The following is a 25733-nucleotide window of genomic DNA, read 5'->3' on the forward strand; positions in this document are numbered from 1 at the left end:
ATCAAAACGTCCTGATCTATTATAATTTTTCTGCCTACGTGACTTAACCGAAAGAACCAAAGAGTGTAGATGTAGGAGTTATGCAAACAAATCAATAAATTTACAGTTGTTTTAAAATATATACATCAGATTTATGGATGTTAAAAATATACATGTTCCTGGCAAAGATGATTTTATCATTATTGTATGCTTATACAGTAAATGCAACTGCATTGTATCTTTAAGAAAAAATGTCTGTGGACAAATCATTCCAGTTATTTCAGGATTCAGTGAAGGTGTATTAACAGGTGAACAAAAACAGATAATGTACATACATTGACGAAGAGAAACATTTTATACAGCTAAAAATCTACATGGTCTGCATACCTGAGATCCACATACTGTATTTGCGACTGGATCCTGTCATCATCATCATCATCAGGCATGATTAAAGGCCTCCACAAGCCACCGCAATCACCCACAGTTCTCCGATGTAATAATTCACTTAGCACCTGCACACGAGTTAATTTCGTCGCTCCATCTGAATTCCGTGGCTGCCACTCCATCATTATTGGATCCTGCACTAGTCACTAAAAACCCAGATGGACACTGCGGCCAGATTCACATATTGACAAAATGGTTGAAACACGTCACCATGGCAATTTGCCGCTGTGTCGGTGATGGAGATATCGGCACGGTTTCATCCAAAATTGGACAAAAAGAAACGTTCACTGCCAATGGATGAAGCTGGCCCTAGATTTCAAATGGCGTTAAGTATTTTATATAATTCTATATAGGTGTAGCTCAATTATCAATGACTTTTTGTGTGCATTTTTGGAATACCATAATGTTGACAATCAAACTGCCACCATTAGAGCATCAATCTCTGCAGGTATGCAAAAACTCACACACACAAAAAAAGCAAAAATCCATTATATCGTCATACAGGCTCTCGATTCGAGTTTCGTTAGCGAGTATCTATCGGGGCCAGTATGGCACATTAAATATTGGTGTGGCTCTATCACCACGCCTTTGCTTTTCGAGAGATTATTTTAATATTTATAACGTCCCCAGGAGCACCAGGTATTCATGGACAAACTAAATAACCAGGGGTTGCCTAGAACAGGAATTGAACTAAGGTTACCAGATTTTTAGCACATACATTGTAACAGACAAAGATCCCCCGTGTAGCCTTAACAGACTGTCGGGGCAAGTGCTGTTAGCGAGCACCAATGAAGGCCGGAACGGCACACGAGGGGGTGGGTGGTCAGCACCACGCCCGGCCGCCTTTGTCTCCCTAGTGGCGATGTTTACACACCGCACCAGGTACTCATTTGAGGCTGAGTCGACCTAGGGGAGGCCCATGACCGGTTCAGATAATCGTCACTGGTGTTGGCCGTGAGCGGGAATCGAACCGGCGTCGCCGAGGTTCATAGCGCAGCGCGCTAAACGCTACACTATCCACTCCCTACACACACACGTTTGGATTTCTTTCAGTATAAGCAATTTTACAAAGAGACGCAATATAAAGCGCCTACGTTTGATTGAACTCCAATTAGACAAGCGTTTACGAATGCCAAGTTTGTACGAAACCTGCATTGCATCTGAATGTCGGGGTTTTGGCCAATTACTAAATGTTTCTGCTTGGACACAATTGTGAAGAAACTCTCTGTAACGTACTTACACGAATCACGTGACTCTGAACGTATTTAATCACGTCAGCCCTTGTCAACAAAGGTTGCATAAGAATACAACATCGTGGACTATAACCAGAGGTTTAACTCATTTTAATGCCGTAACTAATCAGTGTTGTGTATGTTTATGGATTACAACGTTACAAAAAAGTATGGCTGTTTGCATATCTACTTCAAAGGGTGAGCTTCGGATGATAACATTTCCGATTTCCTATTTTGATGTTTCACATTTTTTGGGATAATTTTTATTTTATAATAAATTAACTTGGATGAGTGTTAATAAATGATAATGTCAGTCTAAGAAGCAACGTGACACCACCTTTTGGGTGACAATAATCGAATTGACATGACTATAAATGATATAATTTCACCTGAAGTCTCCTTTTGGATCAATCCACAACTATATATTTTCGTATCATCTGAAATGTTGTATCCAGTCCTAATTTCCTGATTTTGTTTTGGATTACGCTTTTCCAAAAATAGGCAATTCATGACTAGAATTGCAGAGGACATATATACGCTGTAATAAACGGAGATCTTTTCAGTGCACCCATAATTTACCAATATTTGTAAGTACCCTGTAAAAATCGCAACGGAAACCCATCTCTGTGCATGTGTCATTTATTAATATTTCACCCGGGAGACTGCAAACCCTCCGATTACTTAAAAAGCCTGTGTTAATTGAATCATAACTGGCTGCATGGTCGGAAAAAAAGGTAATATTTATGATCACAATAACACAGTAATTATTATTATCGCACACCCACTTCACAAATTAACACATTTCTCTAGATCATTTGTCAACTCACCAGCACTTAATATTACGTGTTAAAAAAACTAATTATGCGCTGTTGCAGAGCATTCAGTGTTCATATGTTTAAATAAACAAAGTTACCCCCTTAAAGCTTTCGTGACTGCAGGGATTCATCTTCTTGGTTCTTTCGGTAAAGTCACGTAGAAGGGAAATATTAAAATAATAAAAATAAAGCATAATAAAATAATTCTCACGACGTTTCGGCCACAACGCAAGCAGCCGTCCTCAGGTGAAGAAGAACAGGTCTGTCGGAAAGACAGAGGGATTTCTGTTGCGCTGTCTTTCCGACAGACCTGTTCTTCTTCACCTGAGGACGGCTGCTTGCGTTGTGGCCGAAACGTCGTGAGAATTATTTTATTATGTTTTATTTTTATTATTTTAATATTTCCCTTCTACGTGACTTTACCGAAAGAACCAAGAAGATGAAAGTTTCCCCTGTTCCGTAACTCTGTATAAAAACTAAATGTATTTTAATTCGTTGGCCAATCAGCCTTCAACACTTAAGTTTCACCATCAGCAGAGTAAGACTTCCATAATAAATGTTTTTTTATGGGTTAGATCGCGTAAATATATAAATGTGTCGTTAAAATCCGCCACCACCCGACACAGCCAAATAGTAAGGGTTGTCACGTAAACACAACATGCCAATTCGTCACTAGTACAGCACACCGGTGTGTTGGAGAGCCTGTTTCGTTCCTTATACAGAGGCGTAGATGTGGTGACCACACTTCTGCGCTCTTGCACAAAATGGGGGGAAACAGGCGGACTTCTCCACAAATCTCGCTGTCGCCTGATGAAGCTAGTTGTAATTACTGGTGAAGCGTCATACTCAGATTGTAAATGTTGTGGCTTGGCTCTCCAACACACCGGATAGTGCTGTACTAGTATACTACACTATACACTACACTATACACTACACACTAGTGCTGTACTAGTGACGAATTGGCATGTTCTGTTTACGTGACAACCCTTACTAGTTGGCTGTGTCGGGTGGTGGCAGGTTTTGACGACACATTTATATATTTACGAAATCTAACCTAAAAAAAACCTCTATTATGGATGATATTGGTCACGAAAGCATACGTGTTAAACAGAGTAAGACTTGCTAAATCAAATATAGTACTTCTGCTCTGCCAAATATTATGGGTATGAACATTCCCTCTGTAGTTCAGTGGTAGAGCGATTAGCTCACAATCAGAAGGTTGCAATTCCGAATCCTAAATGGGAGTTGACTAAGTCCATCATCTTAACAGGTTCGATAAACAGGTACCACTTTGTGGGGAAGTCAACAGTGGCTGTCCTATGGAGAAGCTCTCCCCTGTCATAGGAATAAGGACTTTATACCCGTGGATCATTGATGTGAACTGGCAATGAGCACTGCCTCAATGTTCATTTGAGCAGGAAATTACCTTGACTTTGACTATTTCCTTTACATGACAAAGCCGTGTAAAACCAATTTTGTACAAAAATGCATTACTCACCATTGCAGATGCTTCTGGGCAACACTTCATTTGTTCACTCAAAATGCTGTTTCATGCACGTGTTCACCAACATATTCGAGCTTGCCTAAGCATGCAGCAGAAACAGGAATGCTCACTCATCCATAACAGTTGACCAATGGGTGAGCATCCAACGACTGAGAATGTCTAAATACTAACCCATCCATCCGAATTCTATAAATATGTGCTTGGCCATTGACCTGACTGCCAACAATGCAGTAGTTTCCATGATTTACACATTCGCTGTTTTAAAAATGCATGTTACTTGCTGACACAGGTATACAGTATGGATGTGCTCATAATTTTCATTATATAAAAAAATATATGGCTTAGAAATAACATTTCACATTATCCCAATTTTTTTTCTTTTTCCTGCCAAGAGTGTTGTTACGTGACATAGGCATACCTGTCAACTCATACGGTTTACCCTGCATTCTTGTACAGGGAAATTGAGTTTTCAGGTCCATACGGTGTACAGCCGTTTCAATACGGGCAAAACAAATGTCTATTTGTTTGTGTTTATCCCTTGTGATGGGACTTTGTAGGATGAACGTTGAGATTTATAAGGGCACGGGGTGACCAATAAGGTCTGAATTGGTCTCTAATAAGGTAGGCACTGATAAGGGGTTGACAGGTTTGCATAGGATGATGTCACTTTTGTTGGCACGAATATATTGTTAAATCATTATATAACGGTAATTGTCTGAAAGTCTGAAAATACATTTGGACTTGTGCTTAAAAATCCACAACCCGCATTGTTTTAATCTGCAACTCATCGCTCTTGTGCAGTGTTAGTGCTACGCGAGAACGTGGCACCAATCTACAGAACGGAAACCCATCACACTGCTCACCATGAGAGGCCATGCTCATAAGTATTTTTATTGAGTTTTTCATGCACTGTAATAGCATGGGTTTCTTGATAAAAAAAAATATAGTGCCATAAGTCTGCAGATGTTTTAAATTGCTGTACAAATGCACGCAATAACACGGCATAATTAGCGGATAGAATTACAGCATACTCATCAGCGCTTTTAGAGAATTTCAACCATGACTTGTTACGCAACAAGTTATGTTTTGCCAACGTATAATCAAACATTTCCCAGTTTTTTATTTTGTAATGAGCTTAAGAGTAGTATGAAAAGTGCTAAGTTTCTGTCTCATGTTATCCGCAACATTTTTTTTATATATTGTGAGCAGTATATTATGCATTGCAGTGTTTACTTTGTTTGATAACAACGTGTTGTTATTTATAGCTGCTCATAATTTCAAATCACCTTATAATACCCACAATGCAGCTGTTTCCAGAAGTACAATGCAATTTTTTTTTAGTCAGGAATAAACCACACATGCAGTGGCATTTATGAACAAATATATTCAACTGTGGAATGTGTCTCATAATTCGTTTACAATCGAAGCATACATTGAAAGAAGGTCTACCGTATTTAACTTCCCCCAATTTTCTTGGCACCTCTGGTGTGAACTGATTGTATTACTGTACACACTGTAAAGCAATCACACATTCCGATTTGGTCAGGACAGTCTCAGTTTCCTGAAGATTCTGTGAAAACTGGGATTTTTGTTTCTACATTAACAATGTGTTCAGCCTCATGCAACGCTCATAATACAAGCGAGGAAGGCTTATAAGCAGAAAGGCAGAATGATCAAAGTGAAAAATAGAGAGGTCATTCAGTGTGTGAGCAGGACTGGTAGTACGCTTCCAGCTCACCATTTGTCCCAGTTGTGCCTCCCAAAAATCTTAATTGAGCATGAGGTTAAAACTATTGTGAGCAGGAAATAAGCCTGGTTTTCACAAATGGTTCAGGACACCATTACAACCATTCTAAAACTGAGACTATCCTGGTTAAACCGGGAAGTTTTGTAGCTTTAATTGATGAAAAAAAACACATTTGGCAAGGTAAATTAGCAGCTTGCTTTGCATACCAAGATTACGAGTTCCATGGTCAACATGAGATATTTATGTAGTTAAGACAGCGTTTAATATCGAATTTGTAAGTTGTATTAACTGTGAAGCAATGTAGATTGTTATCCGAACCATGTAAAATAAACTACACAAATTTGTCATGTACAGTTTTGTGGGACAGTGATTAGCACTATGAAACTGACTATTTGAGTTAAATTCCTGGCCATGGCTAACATCAGTGGTGACTGATACGTGAACTGGTCCTGGACCACCCTCCCCCATTCCACAACTCACAATGGCCAGTGTGGTGAAGTATAGTCAAACAACCTCAAAAATTGATATGGCATGGAGAGGCCTTCATCCAGTAGTGCACTGAAAGAGGATTCCAAATAATCATTTACAAAACTTTTTTTACAGGAAAGAATAATGTACATATTTTTTTTAATGTGCATACCTTTTGCTGATAAACTTAACTCAGTTAGTTCCCACCTCCTATCCACCAACCCCATTGTCACCGGCAGGGATTTTGTTGGGGATAGCTGAGCTATTTTACCCTCTCAACCACTCCCTGTGACACTAACTTTGATACTCTTTGGGTCTTTCGGAAAAGTCACGTAGATAGAAAAGTAATAAAATAATAAAAAATCACGACGTTTCGATCGCAACACAAGCAATCGACTTCAGGTGAAAAACTACAGCAGGAAGACTGCTGAGGCAGGAAAGCAATGTAGCGAGAGAGCTACTGCAGCCATAGGTTATATACGTTTGAGATGGGTACAACCCAAGAGTAAGTGGGCGGGGCTAGAGATGGAAATTGCAAGTAGATGTAAGATCGCAGAGCTAGGTATACCTCGGCCATTGTGTTGCTAGAGATTAGCATGTCAATCTGTCAATGTAACCCCACGGCTACGGTGCCGAAGAAGCCATTGTATTGCTCGAGATTAGAGATTAGCATGTCAATGTGAGACGGCTCCCGCAGTAGCGGCTGTGCTAATGAGAGACATTCAGCCTATTAAACAATAAGCTGAGTTGTGTCTGTGGCAGCAGTTACATTGGTGAAACGAAGCGACCTGTCTCAGACCGGGTTCGCGAACATAAAGCGGATTTGAAACACGGCAGAACCAACACCTCGGTGGTGGCGGATCATTGTTTCAACGCTGTGGGCACACGTGACATTGTTTTCTCCGAGACCAAGGTGCTCTGCAAACCCTCGGGCCACCATCAGAGATGCGTTCATGAAGCCATCCAGATATACAAACACAGACAAAACTTTACTCAAGAAGATGGATTCAGATTGAACAATCATTGGAAGGATGTGATAAACCGCGCCAAGTTTTATCTGCTATGATTTTCACTCACCCACCCGGTTGTCATCATCCGAAAACGAATTCGAGCTCCTTTACTTGCTAATTTCTCCAGCCCCACCCGTCCCTGCACGCCACAACCCCCCCTCTCCCCTGTGAACTCCTATAGCTACGACGCGACAAAACTCCTTCCCTTCCCTCTCCTGTGCCTATATAAAGCCACAACAGCGGATTATTTTCTCACCTGAAGACGGATGCTTGTGTTGCGACCGAAACGTCGTGTCTTCTTTTATACATTTTTTTATATCTACGTGACTTTACTGAAAGAACCAAAGAGTAAGGTAATGTAACTCAGAAGCTCGGAAATAACTGCTAACATAGGCAGATAGGATTGAAGCATCACAGCCAGTTATGACTTTACCTGGTTAATAACGTCCTTCCAATGATTGCTCAGTTTGTACCCATCTTCTTGGTTGAAATTGCGTTTGTTTATATATCTGGATGGCTTCATGAACAAATATTTGTTGAAAGTCAGTAGGTTTGCACAGTACCTTCGTCTTGGAGAAATCTATCCCATGTGTGCCCACAGCATAAAAACAATAATCAGCCACGCAGAGGTGTTGGTCCTACCGTGTTTCAGATCTGCCTTATGTTCACGAACACGGTCCTAGACATGTCGTTTGGTTTCCCCAATGTAACTACTGCCACAGGCACAACTTAGTTTGTAGACACCGGGGTATTGCATGTCAGGGATCACATCCTTCACAGATGGGATCAGATCACGAATTTTACGTACTGTGTTGAATCGGACCTGGATCTTGTGTTTGCTCATGATTTTGGAAATCTTTTTGGTGACCCCTGCTATGTATGGCAAGGTGATGGTTTTGATTGGGACCTCAGGTGGTTCTCTCCCAACGGTTGGGATGACAGCTTTACAGATTGTGTGGTCCGAATATCCATTCATCTTGAGGGCTGAGTGTACGTGCTCCAGTTCACTGGCTAGGTGGTGATGGTCGGAAATGCAATGAGCCCTATGGTGTAGAGTTTTGATGAGGGGATTTTTCTGGGCTGGATGGTGATGGGAGTCAAGTTTTAGATAGGCATCCGTGTGGGTGGCTTTCCTGTAGACAAAGTGTCCCAATGAGCCATCTGGTCTCCTTTCGATTAAAACATCCAAGAATGGTAACTTGCCATCCTTTTCTACCTCCATGGTGAATTTGCTGACTGGGTGTATGGAATTGATATGGTTGAAGAATTGGTTCCATACACCCAGTCATTGTATCTGTCAATGTTATGTGTGATTGTAAGAGAGTTTTGTCTAAATTATCTAGTTCAAAACGGAGCAATCTTATTCTCTCTGAGATCAGGGCTAGGCCGGCCCTGAATAAGATCCGTTTAGCATTAGGAGTGTAAAGGCGATCTTCATAAAAGTGAGTGACTCAATCAGATGAGCCTTCTTGTCTCGGAGTCTGTTAAAAGATCTAATGGTTGTGTGGAAACCCTCCCCGTAGAGGTGGTTAAATCTTGACTTAAAGCTTTCGTGACTGCAGGAAATCATACTCTTTGGGTCTTTGGGTAAAGTTACGTAGATAGAAAAAAAATAAAATAATAAAAAATCACGCCGTTTCGATCACAACACATGGCCTGCCAGCTCTGAACCAATTTCTCAACCACATGAATTCCATACACCCAGCCATCAAATTCACCATGGAGGTGGAAAAGGATGGCAAGTTATCATTCTTGTATGTTTTAATCGAAAAGAGACCAGATGGCTCATTGGGACACTGTCAAGATGAATTGATATTCGGTTTGCACAATCCGTAAAGCTGTCACCCCTGCCGTTGGGAGAGAACCACCTGAGGACACAATCAAAACCATCACCTTGCCATACATAGCAGGGGTCACCAAAAATATTTCCAAAATCATGAGCAAACACAAGATCCAGGTCCGATTCAACATAGTACATAAAATTCGTGATCTGATCCCATCTGTGAAGGATGTGATCCCTGACATGCAATACCCCGGCGTCTACAAACTAAGCTGTGTCTGCGGCAGTAGTTACATTGGGGAAACTAAGCGACACGTCTCAGACCGTGTTCGCAAACAAAACGCGGATCTGAAATACGGTCGGACCAACACCTCTGCCGTGGCTGATCATTGTTTTAATGGTGTGGGCACACACGAAATTGATTTCTACAAGACGAAGGTACTATGCAAACCCACTGGCTATCAACCAAGATTTGTTCATGAAGCCATCCAGATATATAAACACAGACACAATTTCAACCGAGAAGATGGGTACAAACTCAGCAATCATTGGAAGGACGTTATTAATCAGGTAAAGTTAAAACTGGCTGTGATGCTTCAATCCTATCTACCTATGTTAGCAGTTATTTCAGACTCTCTGAGTTACATTACCTTGTTAGATGTCTTTACATTAACAAGCTAAATGTCTCACTACCATAGCTGCTGTTCTTCGATGCGGCAGTGGCACTCGTTGTTTCATAGGCTGAATGTCTCTCATTAACACAACCGCTGCTGCGAGAGCCGTCTCACATTGACATGCTAATCTCAAATCTAGAGCAATACAATGGCCGAGGTATACCTAGCTCTGCGATCTTACATTTACTTGCAAATTCCATCTCTAGCCCTGCCCACTTACCCTTAGGTTGTACCCATCTCAATCCTTTATAACCTTTGGCTGCAGGAGCTCTCTCGCCATATTTCTTCCTGCCTCAGCAGTCCGCCTGCTGTATTTTTCACCTGATGACGATTGCTTGTGTTGCGATCGAAACGTCGTGAGTTTGTATTAATTTATTACTTTTCTATCTAAGTGACTTTACCGAAAGACCCAAAGAGTATGATTTCCTGCAGTCACGAAAGCTTTAAGTCAAGAACTAACTTTGATTGTTGTACAATAATAAACAGCAATGCCCAAAGTTTAAGTAATTGTGATGCCCTTCTAAACATTTCCTACGTGCATATGTGGACGCCCTGAAGCATTTAAACTGTTCTCATGCACAGATTGCACATCGTTGAAATGTTACATGGAAAATCAACACAAGCCACACAGCAGGCGATGAATTAGTTCGCAAACAACAAAGCTGGTTGTAAAATGATCTTGCTGGAAGCAAAACAACTTCAGAACGTGGTGCACAAAAGCTGCACACCTCGCCTCTTTCAGAGTTACTACACTCCAAACTTGAAAAGCAAACGCACAGTTTAAGATCTTTTTAGTGGCCGTTTGCAGTTTTTCCACTTCCGTGGTAGCCTTGGTGATATTGCGCTCAGGGAGATATGGAGCAGCAAGCGGAAGGTGCTTCTCTGCAAGTCACGTAAAACAAAATCTCTCAGTCAAATAAACATTTCTATAAAGCACAGCACATTGGTGACTTTGAAAACAGTGGAGAAATGAAAAAAAAGGAAACCTCTAATTCATTGGAAATTTGAATTTGTTCCTAACTGCACCTTTCAACATTTGCTTTTGCCCATAGCTCCAGCAGAGTATTGAATTACATGACTACACGTGATTTTTTTTTTTACCACTTGCCAATACACCACTGTAAAAGCAATTTTAAGTTTGCACTTAAGCATCCGTACTATGGAAATTATTTCAAAGTTGTCATGAATACTAATGAAGTGCCGCTATGCATGTGACTGCCTACTTTTATTGTTATTACTCTGCTGTAGTATTATTATTATAGAGCAACATTTATATGCAAAGATACTTACACCGTGGAAGGCGAGAGCTTGTGCTTTTAACTTTTAACTTAAACTCCATCAATGTTTTACATTGTTTTGACATTGTATCAAGAAAACCTAATTGATCAGACTGCAGCGAACACATGCACATGGAATGAGTATGCCCTAGTCTCCAGAGTCTCACGTGGCGCTCGGCACGATGAACCTGGTGACCTGCATTCAATTCCTTGCCATGACTTACATAAGTGGCGACTGATATCTTGATGAACCAATGCTGGGCCCCTCTGCACCAACCCTTACGAGCTAATGTGATGAAGTATGGTCAAACAATCCCCCCCCCCCAAAAAAAAAACCGATATGGCATCGGGAGACCTTCATCCAGCATTATATCGACACAAAGTTGGGAATTATTGTTAATAATAAACAACGTCTATCACTCCTAGAAATGCAGCCTCTGAACGATGATCAGTGCCTCCATGGGTTAATTGTCAATCATACTCTAAGCCCTTACCCCAGGGCTCATATCCCCATGTTTTACTCATCCCCATTGTACCCATTATCGCACTTCATCTGCTGGTTACCAACCACTGTTTGCATAATCCCTGGCCTGCACTGCACTGTCCAACTCCCAACCTCCCAGTGCACCGTTCCCTGGGCCTTTCCCACCCAATGTTCATTGTGCAATGAACTCCCTGGTTCCTGCTTTACATCCCAAGTGGCACACGTTTTCATTATTTCTCCCCTTTCCCGAATTTTTGCTTCGTTATCTCCCAGAAGCCTCATGCCTTGTTGTCCGTACCTATCTAAAGCACACCTATAGTCAATGTTAACCCTTTTCTTTTCAAACCTCCTCGAGTTCACTCATGCACATCATGCTCACCCACCAACTCTCTCTGCTGTTTATTGCTGGCCACTTGGTGTTTTGGGCCTTCCAGCCTGTGCCCATCAACCGTGAAAAAAGAGCACATTTTCCAAGTCTGGGCATCTTAAATCGAGAATCACAGAGAGACCGAGATAAATTGTGAAAAACACGGATAGACAGAGACATGGAGTGAGAGAGACGCAGACAGGTACATAGACTCACACGCAGACATGGCATGAGATGAACACAGACACAAGGAAAGACACAGACACGATGAGAGACAGGCAGAGAAGGAGGAAGTCAAATACACACATAGACAGACAGAGAGAGCTCGAACGACTGAAAGAAACGCAAGCATATGACAGTGTACATGGTTATTCATGTTATTAATTAAATATGTCCTCTATTTGTGTGGAATACAATGCCCTGACTTCACCATGTTCGTGGATACTCTTGCCCGGGGTGAACAATCGACATTGTAGCCTCTGCTCGCGGATACCGTGGTACACGCATTCCTTCGGCACTGCTACGCAGTCTCCACCTCGTCTCGGTCGTTCGGCATCTCTGCGTCTGTTTCTGTTTTCCCAAAAGACTGGTAATTAAACAGCAGCTTATTCTGCGAGCTTCTTAGTTGGCTTTAATTTTAGGTTTTAGTAAAAAAAAATCCAATAATTTGTCTTGCGTATCTAATCCTTCACAATCGGAAAATATCAATAACAAAGTCTAATTACAAACAGATGTCAATGTCTGTGTTGTTAGAACTAGTGCACGATTTGACATGCGCCTTGTCAGTGTTATATTTAAGAAAAATTGGATGTCTCCGATTAAGCCCAGGATAACTATTTTATAAATCTAATTTAGAGAATTCCTTTTAAAAAAACAATAACGGTGCAAAAGTAAACATGCTAGAGTTCGCTTTAAATAAAGTCCTGTAAATTACATTCTGGGAATTACTCTGATGAACAATATACTGAGACTTTTAACACTTGTACCTATTATAGGAGCGTATGTGTGTGTGTGCAATGAGGAAGGGAAGTGGGAATGAACATTCATTTAATTTAGGGATGTCACAGAGGTGATGAGAGGTCAGGAGGGGATGCTGACAACGGAAAGAGACCACGTTTCTTCAAAGAGCTCCTGATTTAGCGATATTGTGGCCTAGGTGTTATAGGCTTGCAGTGGAGAACTTGAAAGCAAATTCAATTTTAAGAGCGAGTCAAATGTGATCTTTACATTCGTCTCGTGTTGATCGTTGATCCTTGTTGTGGTTCACTGAAAGCTAGTTGTCACATAATTCCTAAGAGACAAATGTCTCGGGGGGGGGGGGGGGGTGGGGGGAGATAACGCAGTGCCACGCACTTTATTGAAGTATTGGAGAATTGTTGCTAATAGTTCTTGAATGACTGGGCAGAGCCAAATGACGCGAGTATAGTTTTGCAAAGAGTCTTAGCTGAGAAGTGCCTCTCAAATATTTGCAATTTGTAATGAGTAATATGTCTAAATATATATTGTGTTCAACAAGCTATATTAACTTGCTTTGACATACGGATCAGGAATTGGAGAGTGACAAATAAAATGGAGCAAAAGCTGCAAAGTGCACAAAAAAGTGGAGAGATACCTTCTGGGAAATACACTGAGAGACGCATAGACGAACACGTGAATAAGGAAACAAACACAAATGAGAGATTTCATATTGTCTAAGAAAAGTCAAGTGGGCATGAGGAAGACACATCGCTATAAGGGGTGATGATTAATGGACTAGACTGGTGATGAGTGGCAGCTAAAGAAGGGGCCACAACCAAAGAGGATGACCACCGCTGAGGTGGAGTGATGAGATCAGCTCGTGCACAGGATCAAGATGGATTGTAACAACGCAAGATGGTGAAGGAGGGCAATGACTTGGGAAGACCTTAACCCAGCAATGTCTAGAATACAGCCTTATGTTGATAATAATGATAAAGATCTAGCAAAAGTGATTCTACTCCTTTAACACCATTCAAATTATCATAATTTTATCTGGCATCAAAGCACAAATCTGTCTCTTGGACAGATTACCTGCATTTGCCAACAAAATACATAGTTAATGTGTGGAATGTCTGGCCAAATGTCTCATTTAAAATGTCCCTGCTATTTTTTTGGGTTTATTGTATATATATGTAAGGAGCATGCGGCAGTAATCAAAGCAATCGTACAATTGATTTGTTTGAAAGCCAAGATACTGGATGCAATCTTAAAGCACTTTTCTGGATCTTTTTTATTAAATGCTGTAATCCGTAGTATATATGGCAATGCTGCTCTATAAAGTTAATATGTAATAATATAGCATGGAAATAGCTGGCAGTACCAATAAGTTCAACCAAATATAAAGCTTGAATATCAATTTGCACATTAAATAAACCATAAACCTCAGCATTTCGATACATAAAAAAACATCATTTATAAACTTCAACTGCAGTATATCCCATGTGGACGATATAATATTCAGGCTCATCGCTTTAGATTTACAGAATCCTTCCTAATCCAAAGAATCTAACCTTTCAGCAGAAAACCAATGACATGATTGAGTGATGTGAGGATTTGGCAACTCACTGGGCCATGGAAGCCTTCATACAAAGCCTATCTTAGGTCTGTCCCTGTGGACTTTCCCTGGGCACAGTATGTGAGGGGGAAAAAAAGAGTGCAACTTGGCCTGAAACACATTTCCATTATTGTGCCAGTGACTGTGAAAAAGCACCATTGGGACTTCAGGTGCAATCATGCTTGGACCCGAGTATTGTAGACCTTTATAAACAGGCCAATGAATTATTGTTCAATGCCATGTGTTTATATTCATTCAAATAAGTTGAAGCAAAATTACGCAAATGTTTATATAACAGACGAGGCGCTTTAAAATGTATATTTGGCTGTTGAAAAAATGTGTCATTTTGTTTTACTGAATATAATACCAGATGGTTTCTGTTAAAATGTTCAACCTCATTCAACCTCCTCGACAGTGACATCCAGGTCCATGAAGGATGCACCCAAGAGCCTCACCTTTCCATGACCCCTATCGCTGAGATTGACCAGCACAGAGATTGCACTGAAACCAGACAAACATAGGTCAAAGAGAAGTATCGTTTTCTCAAGCTGTGAAAATAAATATATGAAAATGGAATATGCCGATTTGACTTGAAATTAAAAAGCTTAACAATGAAGATTAACAAAGTAAGCAGATCAGCGCATCCTTGGCACTGAAATTTTCTTATGTTTTTTTGTCATTTTCTTAAAAGTGCTGATCCTAACATTAATAAGTGTCAAATTCACGTTTGTTATATCATAATGGCAGAAAATGTGTTATAATGACTTCTCATATATAACTACTATTACTGTATTTTCTCGCATGTAGCCCGCATACGCATATAACCCCGCAGATGCATATACCCCGCAAAAATAGCGTTTTGTGTAAAACAAATTTCGGATAGCCAGCACCTCCATATACCCCGCATGCATTCATATCTTTAACAGTCGTTACCGCAGCTTAACGTCTATCGCTTTAATACAAAGTTTACATTTGTAATACATTCCACTATCAATTGTTAACATTAAAATCATAACGTGCACAAAGAAAACAAACTAACCGGAAACGAGGAAACTTAAGACAGTAAATAAGTAACAAAAGTAAATATCCAATACGTAAGTAACACATAACTGGTAGATAAGTAAGTAAGCGTACTGTTAGGCTTACCAGCATTCAACCTCATCATATTACAGCTACTGGACCGGTAGTTACCCCTGTACAGTTTTAGCACTGGTAGATTGCGCACTGCGCAGACTAATAGCGGCACTACGGTAACGCCATTGCCTCCTGGCAACAAAGCCATTGGAAGTTTGAAACAAAGCTCATGGTCGCGACTGTATAGCGCTCAGCTACTAGCAGCAGCCTAAGGGACTCAGCAATTATGATTCCGCGTCTGGTAGACGCTTGTAAAGGCCCTTGCCATTGTGCAATCCATAGCCTCAAGCTGAAACTTTCGCACCCCCCTACAGCCACTGAAAGTACTACGGCTAAACAAAGTGCGCCCACTTCAAACATTGTCGTTTCATTGTACAAACAATTAAAATAATTTAAAACGTGATAACATGTACAATTTTAGTGTGAGTAGATTATTCAGCAGTGCTTTAGTCAAAGGTAAGTGTTGCATAGTGGATAGTCCTACCATGAAAACATTAAACGAGTTATGACATGCCACACGTGTAAAATATTTTTGGGATAGCCCGCACCTCCATATACCTCGCAGGGTCTTGTTTTGTTTGTAAAAAGTGGTCTACCCCGCGGGTTATATGCGGGAAAATACGGTATTGTCCTTGTGAACACGTTCTACATCCTCATTTCTTGCTTGTTTTATCCCCATGCGTGTCATGATATTCCAATTTTTTTTTAAACATATAAAGACATTAGCAGTGCAGTGCAAAGTTTGGATGTGCTCCGGATTTTCGAATTAATCAAAAGAATTCGAAAATAAGGCCAAGAGACAATATTTCAGCGATCCAAAAAATATTTCGGATTCAAAACAAGGAAACTGACGTCAATACTATAACCTATCTTATGCATTGTTTTTATTCCACGTGGCATCGAGTAACATCACTTTTGTTAGCCTAAAGACATATAAATGTTTAACATAAATGCAAATGATCTGAAAATCTTAAATTTTCCAAAAAATACGAAAACGCTAAATCCATTTTTTTATTATCCAAAATGCATCTCTTGAAATTATTAATTGGATAGCATGTATATCATTATATATTTATTTTTAATTTCCATCAGCAATACAGTTCACAAGGTAAAAATATATTTTAAATAATTATTGAAATATAAAATGCAACAATAACAACTGATATATTTTTTATACAACAGCCTTACAGCCTTCTGGGAGTACATCATTTCAGCAACATTGACACAATATGAGCAACCTCTGGACCGGCTTCGTACATGCAGGGTCTAATTTACAGTCAGGCTTGCTGGAATCAATGCGGGTGAACTGCCATATGTTCAGAGGCAAGGTCCCTCTCTTTAAAATGGGTTCTAGTTGGATGGAAATCTGTGCAATGCACAAGACAAATTTAGTACGAGCATCATCGTGAAGAACATAAGAACAGATCATCAGACATTGTCTCCTTCATATCTGTCTCGCAGACATACTTAAAAACAAAGCGTTTATTACTCAATTATACGACCGCACAAATTTTACACTGGAGTGATTATAATATTTTCTTTGCAATCGTGCTTATATATGCATATATTACGTGAATACATGTTTATATAGCTGATATTATGTGGCTTTATTAATAATATTAATAAAATGGTTGATTAGTTTTAATTTATTTGCAATTACATTTTCATTATTGAATCAGTCACGTGCAGCCAAAATGCAATAAGGTGCACAAACACAAATTATATATGAAGGTAATGCTTGAATGTTTTATTACAAATCCAAAACAATACAGCTACTTCACCGTTGAAATTCACCATGATCCACAGTGCGTATTACCTGGTGTGACATATGGTACAGAAACATTGCTATTAACAAATTGACAAAAAAACTGAAAAGTGCACAAAGCATGGAGAGATGCATGTTTGGAATTACGTAAAGAGACAGAAAGAGACACACGTAGATGAGAGAACAAATAACAGTTAAATACTTATTTATATATGTTAAGAAACGTAAGTTGGCTTGGACAAGACACGTATGAGACTACGTCCACCGGAAAGATGGAGCGATGAAATCAGCTCGTGTGTAGATGCTTGATGAATTATTGCATTGCACGATCATGAAAGATTGCAGTGGCTTGGAAAGGTCTTAATCCAGCAGTAAATTGACCATGGCTGCTGCTGATGATAATGCTACAGTACATTCATGGCATGGTTCTGGTGAAGGTCAACATTTTCCTTGTAATGATTGCAGTTTTTATGGGGTTTTTTTTATTGAAATCCATCTTTAGTGACAATGAATTGGCTGTTTAAAACTATTGCTGTCAACTTCAACCACTTCACATATAACTTTTCATTCGGTACCGCATGAGTGTGCTCGCATGCATTGTGGTGTAATATGAGCGCCTAGTAAGAGCATACGGAGGTTTCAACGTGCACAATTCACCCGCGGGTTCGTTTGTTACGCGCTGCGATGCTAAATAAGGGAACGGAATACATTCAATATAATTTATTTTTTGTCATTGCAACACGCAGACTCAGACAGACAATGTTGACTATTGATGCTATGTAAAACGGAGTAACCCACAAAAAATACTGAGCGAAGTCCATTATGCTGACAGACACGTGCCGTATTAAAGTAAAGTTGAAGCCCTGCAATTACCAGGCCCATGTTGGCAGAAATGCGTCCACGAGTGGGTAAGTGCTCTACATAAAGTAAAATTTCCATATTTTGGCATTCCGCAGTGCAATTCAGTGCCACACATAGATGCATGGCAGTACTAGAGTAGTTATACGCAAGATCGCTTAAGTGGAAAAATTGTTTATGCAGAACGTAGTGATTACATTTATAGCGAAATAAGGTGTTGTGGTTGCTGAGATATATGGAAGATTGTGTTTTTTTGTTGCCGTGTGAGTTGTTGTACCTGCGAAAGCAATGTCAGAAAAGTGGGTCAAGTAATTCAATGATGGAAAAATTGACATTGCTGACAGCCAAGAAGTGTCAGATCAAGAAATCTGAACAGACAGTGGAGGATATGATTCAGGATGAATAGATGTTCAGAGCTAGGGACATCGTAGGCAGATTGCAAATTGACCACCATGCTGTGTAGGCAATTGTATCTGAATTGAAAATTGCATCTATATCCGTAACACACAACCTGCTGTACATCTCAGCATTCTTAATACCTTTTTTGTTCACGAGGATACCTGATCACAACACATTTGCTTGTCTGTGTTGTGCTGATGTGTGACGGCCAATCGATGAACCCATGTTGCCCAACAGCAGTTATGCTTCGCAAATATTTGTTTGGCAATTTGGATTCTTATATATTAAAAAAAAACTTTTGGTGATGCCTCGTAAAAAAAGCAGCTTCAGTGTGCATTTAAATATAATTTCTAATCATTTTTAGAATGTTGAAAAGTGAAAAGAACGACCCAAGCAACGACCCTGTTAGTTGCGAGTGAAACGTGTATTCCAACTTCTAATGCACCACTTCATCATCACATGGCTTAACAGCAGAGTTCCCAACTACAATGCCCCGATTCTGTCTGCAAACCCTTTTCCGACGCCGCATCCCACATCTTCTTTGCAGATTTGAATCTTTCGTGACTGCAAGGATTCATATTCTTAGGTTTTTTCGGTAAAGTCACGTAGGTAAAACATCAAAATTAATAAAAATAAAATAAAGATCACGACGTTTCGGAGGCAACACAAGTCTCCGTCATCAGGTGGGACCGTCACAGCCAGATTAGCTGCACCAGGTGCACCAGGTGCTGCACCAGGTGCACCAGGTGCAGCTAATCTGGCTGTGACGGTCCCACCTGATGACGGAGACTTGTGTTGCCTCCGAAACGTCGTGATCTTTATTTTATTTTTATTAATTTAGATGTTTTACCTACGTGACTTTACCGAAAAAACCTAAGAATATCTTCTTTGCACCCTCCCAACGTCTCACGTTGGGCCTGAAGCGCATATTGCACACATAAGCTGGCCGGTATCAGAACGCGTAGATGCTTTGCATCGTCGTGCATACAGATCATTGTGAATTGATTGACTGTCCACCGTGTTCATGCAAAGCATTTTTTGGGGGGGCATGGCTGACAAGCACATTAGTGAAAATGATTATCCTCGGAGGTAATTCGTTATTGTAAAGTAAATGGCCGAGACAAACTCGTACATTTTAGAGGACATGATTTTTTTTTTCAAATGTGCATAAGGTGCTACTAGCATTAATAATTTGTATTGTTTTTTTTGTTGTTATCACAATGATTACTGCGCGTGTCAAAAAACACAGTAGCTGAAAAAAAAATGAGCCCGCTGGTAATTTATCATTGAATAGCGTTCACTTCTCCCGTTTTGCATTTTTAAACAAATGCAGGCAAAATAACATTTCATATATTTTATAAACAATGAAGAAAAATAATGCTTATGCATGGAGTCTGTAATATATTCCAACATGCATATGTCCATAGAAGTGTGAGGAATATATGTGTACACATTTATAAATGCATACTACTTCCGCATGGATCAGCAACATGGATATTGACAGAGAAAATGGAACAAAACCCAAAGCTTATACACATAGATTGGGAACATGCGGAAGTGAAATATGTCATGTTGACTCTTAAGCCACTGAAGCTATGCACTTTTAAATCTAGATTGAAAACTCATTTCTTTGAAACTGCTTTTTGTGTTTAGTTTGTTGTCCTTCCCCCGCACCTCCAATTACATATTCAAGTAACGTACAGTAAGTGTGCTTGGGCAGGATAGGGTATGTCGCTACTAGGGATGATGGCTAGCATTCAAGAATAATGACAACAGTGGTACCAAAGAGAGGGAACGTGCTCCAGAGGATGGCCACAAAGGAGATGGAGCAATAAAATCAGCTAAATGGAAATAACACCAAACATTAACATTACTGCTTCACATTTATTTTGTTTGAACATATAAGACTAATGGGGGTTGTTTGACCGTGCGACCCCAAGGTGGTTCGTGTGGGTTGGTGAATGGTGGGGTTGATGAGTGGGAAGGAGACGGTGCTCGAACCGGTTCAGATATTACTCGCCGCTGATGTTATCCGCACCCAGGAATCAAACTCAGGCGACCAGATTCATAGCCCTGGTACCGTACCACCCCCTACCCCCCATGAATAAATAATGTCAAGCCATATACCCCGATTTCAGAAATGTCCCAATAATTACAATACTACGATTGGGCTCCTGTCGTACAACCTCTGCAGGACTGCAAAAGCAAAACCTTGACTTAAACTCGAAGTCATCCATACTCAATAAAGAAGAATGGAGGGAAGATGACAGCCCAGTGCGTTGCCTGGTAACCAACAGAAGATGCTGCAATTGAAGGCTGCAAGCCAATAGTTTCTTTTGTATTCTCTGTTTTACTTTCAGGCAATAGCATTCAGCTTGGTGTTACATTGGAGTAACATATACTGGTAGGAATCCACTGGTTCCACCAGCCCACAGGGGATTATTGTGTCCGTCCGTCGTGCAGGGAGGGGCTGGGTGGGGAGGGAGGGGCTGGGTGGGGAGGGTGGGGAGGGTGGGGCTGGCTGGGGAGGGGAGAGGAGGCTGGGGAGGGGCTGGGTGGGGAGGGTGGGGAGGGTGGGGTGGGGAGGGAGGGTGGGGCTGGGAGTGGTGGGGCTGGGTGGGGAGGGGCTGGTCACCCCGTGGTGCCCTTTTAAAACTCAACGTTTAACCTACTCACGCCGGCTTGTGCCCGCCCTCACAGTCGGGCATATTTGCGGAATACACCACGCCGCCGTTGACCCTGGCCATTGACCGAACAACCCAACGTTCCTACCAGCTCCCTCCGCAGGAATGTGTTTTGGCGAGACTGCATTGGCAGTGGTGCACAAGCAGAAAATAACAACAAAACGCCCAACACAGTCGCCAACAACACTTCCTTAAAAATCTATAACAGGTGACGTTTTGGACAATGGCCCTCCTTCAGAGCAGATGATGTGCCTATTATATATAGTGCTTTTAAGGCAGTGTGTTTGATGGATGTGAATTTATTTTTTAGTCATGACATGATACTTTTTTGTTATGTATGCTCAAATTGTTACACTAATAAACACTCAATGAGTACATATATCTACAGCGTTGAATATATAACATTATTGTAGAAAATGTGATTATAGAAAATGTGCCTCCTTTTTTACATACACCCTGCTACTAAAATGTGTTTTGTATATATGCACGGTATGGAACAAAACACCACATAGAAGGAAATTAGAAACTTCACAAGTGTTAACCACATAAAGGTACTGATCGGAAGACGGTACGCATGAAATGAGGATGCCATGTGATACAAATTTTACCTAATCCATTCCATGGAATTAAAAGGCATGCTTATTTATAAGTTGTCGAAAGCTATCTTCTTAGGATTTTCATTTCTGTCATTTCACGCAAAATCAATAGAAGCAATTACAAAATTGAGTGGTAATCAGTTTAAAATTCCCATTATATGCTTGCAATTTTCTAAACTACTGCTCATGATAAGAAAGACGTGGTTGGCTGCAATTGAATAGTTGAAAGCTCAAGATTACAATCTGACATTTACGACAATGCCAGTTCTATACGAGGCTAAAGTGCCCTCAACCTGGGTGGAAAGGGATACATTTTTTGCCGAATCATTAATGTTGAGATAACTTGCACAATGATGTCCAATCCCTGATTACAATTCTGGCGCAATGACAATACACCACATGCAGAAATTGAACGCCGTGGTTAGAAATTAGCAGGTATGAACTGCGAACCTCATTGATGTCGTGTTTTTTGGCCCGCCATTCTGCCGTGTTTTTTTTGCAAAAGCTATTATTTTCCAGACAGTCGGTCCCGTTCTGCAATGTTCAATGCGTTGCGCAGATGAGTCCAACACTGCAATGAGTCAAATTTGCCAGAGCTGGCTGGGCACGGGAGCTCGAGCGGGGCGACGCAAGTACAGAACGTTCCCGCACACGGTGTCTCTCAATTACAGCAGTGGAATTGCGACGATCTCAATCCGGGGATGGCTCTCACTGAAGTCAGCGCTGAGTCGGCGTAAAATCAAATTCTGCCCTCTTCGTGTGGCACATTTTTGTTAGCCAAATTTTACGAATGGGCGGTGGAAAGTCGGGAACAATGTGTTGGGTATCTACAAAAGGACAATGATGATGGTGATGGTAATGATGGCAATGATGAAGATGATAATTATTTCAATGATGATTATTATGAAGCATTTTATGATGATGAAGCATACATACACTCACACAAGGTAAAGATCTTCCTTCATGTAGCTTTATATATTATTGGGCCAAATTATGTCAAGAGTGATGGAGTGGTTAGTACACTGCAATGCAGAAATTGTCTTGAGCCTCCCATAGATCAACTCAGCCTTACATGGGTGCCCGATAGTTGTATGGAGTACACATTAAGAACGGGTGCACAGTTGGCAAGAGTTGGTGGATGAGGAGATTCGCGGTTTGTTGTCTGTGTAGATGTTAGGGTTGGTGATTCAGAAATAGATTGAAATTGGTGGATTCATATATTATAGCTGTGAATGTTACCATTCTCATCATTAGCATCATAGTCAACTGTGTCTGTCCTTTGCGAAGCAGGTTATACCTTTGCAGACTCAAATAGTGGCTTTGAAGGGGTGAGAGCCACTGACACCCACACTTATATGTACGTATGTTGAACTTCTTTCGCACCGTACGTAGCCAATTGTGCCTATAAAGGCTACGTGGATATTTGTCTTTGTATGTGTTGGTTGTTGTTCACCACTGGGTGTGAATTGTCCTTCGCGCACTCTTCTTTATTACCATCTATTGATTTCCTTTTTCCTTGTTTGCATTTTGTTAGGCTGTTTGAGATGTCGTGGCGTAAAAACATGTAAATCCTTGAACAGCACTACAAGCAGTGGGGCCTCGATAAGTAGAGGAACATTGTATGAATGTTGAACTTCTTTTGCACCATTCGTAGCCGACCGCACTAATCGGAGTTGCGGGGTAAGGACAACAAACTAAACACAGTTCTAAAGAAATGAGTTTCCAACCTAGATTTAAAAGTACATAGCTCCAGCGGCTTCCTAATACCGGAAGGAAGTGTGTTCCAGACGGCCGCAGAAGCCCATTTGAAAGCGCGCGATGCAGTGGCCGTTTTTGTTCGATGGCCACCAAAAAAAGCTCTCAGGATGACCGGAATTCGTGTGATGGTTTATGCTCCTAGACGAGATCAGCAAGGTATTGTGGCTCATTTATGAATGTATGCGTGTGTGTCCGATGGCTCAGATGCTGATTGGTCAGCTCTGTCGATGGGAAAGTTTTTTGTCATGAGATCATGAAGCTTGCAGCGGAATACCCTTGATCCTCCCCTACCTGGTAATTAGCTGTCAAACCGGGAGCCGAATGGTGCCACGTGCATTCCTCATCGAAAATTGGCAGCCAAATAAATTTGGTAGTGGTTTGAAGGAAGTTTTCCACCGACGGAATTTACACGGAATTGGGTACTCCGTTAGAACTTTGACAGTTACCATCATGTACAGTCGTATCAATTACAGACACTAAAATATCTGATCAAACTCTTACTATCTGTATCACACGAGTGAGTATATGTTTCATATTCTCTATTTTATTAATTTTGTTGCATATTATTTTGCTGTAAATATTCACAGTGGTTTAACGTGTAATTAAACGTAATGCATTTTTGTTGTTGTTAAATCAACGATTTGAAGAACACACATCAGCAGACGCGTTTTTAAATAGGTAGCGCAATGAGTCGGCGCTTTTGGAGAACTACACTCACCGGTGACGGTGATTCAAGGTGACCTCACGAGAAATAACACACTTGCGTTGGAAACATTTTTTGTTTTGTAGAATGAAGGTGAAGAAAGGAGTGACACTTCTGTCCGTGGTGTCCGCAAGCCCGAACCAGTGGGGAGTGAGCAGTGACATCGTAGCAGGAACAAAGCACGCCGTTGCCACCGTTACCCTCCGCAAGATACGCGGTGCCTCCTCCTCCTCCTCGGGAAGGTAAGAGACCACTCGAGTATACAGTCGACAGACACAAAAACTGCAGTCGCATGCAAATAAATAAAGTAGCAAAGGTGAAGACCCCCCCGGGCCCGGACTTGCGCACGCAACTGCTGGCAGAAGCGCGGCTCATAAAAAAAAAAGTGACTTGGCCTACTCTTCCACACTCGCCAGAGATCTCGGAAGAGGTGGGGGTACTCACGCTTTATCTCGCCACAGGCAAGGAGCGCATTAAGACAAGTTTATCCATTTGTACAGCTGGGTGGATAGAGCTGGGGGATTTCATGAAACTTGTTCATTATTTCAACCACGCACCGGGAGATAAAACCGGTGGAATCTGGATTGTGGGTTCAGTGTGGTAACCATTACACCACGACAGCTTATTAAAATCACTTTTCAGACATGGGTGAAATTTAGTTTGAGGAAGCGCTTTGCAATTAGTATTTTTTAACTGCAACACCGTGTCACAATTAAAGTATACATCGCCGGACACATATAACAGACACGAGAAAGAAATATATTATTATGATATCCTGTGCATAACTGGATTAGTAACTTCTACCTCCTTCATGTAGGATATCACTTACAATGTAATTGCATTAAATTCGTACTTGGTACGGTGTAATTCAACGTGGAACTATAGACACAAATATGGCTGGGGCACGGTGCTAAGCCAAACCAGCCAGCTTGTTTACTGTGCATGCACTTGCCCTGACAGCCTGTAAAGGACAAATGGAGGATATCTGTATTTGTGGCATATAAACCTGACCTGTGCCTCCCTTAGGTCACCTGTGTCTGAAATGATTACCTGGCGTGGTGTGTCAACATCGGGCACGGGCTGTGGGGTGGAGAGAGAAATGAGTCCAGCCATTGGGAGCGGGTCCCCACCAGCCTCTCATTTGCTGTAATAGCCTTAAAAGTTCTCATCAATACAAACTTACCCAAGTGGCGTGTATCCGGGCTGTTTTGCCGGGCCCTCTTTATGTATCCATGTACTGTGCACATACAGTATCCGAAAGGCTTTGAAGAAATTATATTTTAAATGATGGCAGCATTAACCTAATGTTTGAATTCGAAGCGCCTAAACACACCATTTGCCGAAAATGTAAGAGAATTAATTTAGTAAATAATCTTCTTGGTTCTTTCGGTAAAGTCACGTAGAAGGGAAGTAATAAAATAATAAAAATAAAACATAATAAAATAAAATAATTCTCACGACGTTTCGGCTACAACGCAAGCAG

The 25733-nt window shown here is 40.9% G+C and overlaps 1 protein-coding gene across 1 annotated transcript in view; it reads left to right on the top strand.

Moving 5' to 3' along the window:
- The window catches only part of LOC133348461 (transmembrane protein 132E-like), a 149535-nt gene that overhangs the window by 40030 nt on the left and 83772 nt on the right, over positions 1-25733 (top strand). The window contains exon 3 of the mRNA XM_061561276.1: positions 24337-24492. Coding sequence (XP_061417260.1) covers positions 24337-24492 — 156 coding nt within the window. The remainder of the gene's footprint in view (positions 1-24336; positions 24493-25733) is intronic.

This window comes from Lethenteron reissneri, chromosome 27, assembly GCF_015708825.2.
Source record: "Lethenteron reissneri isolate LAM-NWPU_2019-01 chromosome 27, ASM1570882v1, whole genome shotgun sequence".
Lineage (NCBI taxonomy): Eukaryota > Metazoa > Chordata > Hyperoartia > Petromyzontiformes > Petromyzontidae > Lethenteron > Lethenteron reissneri.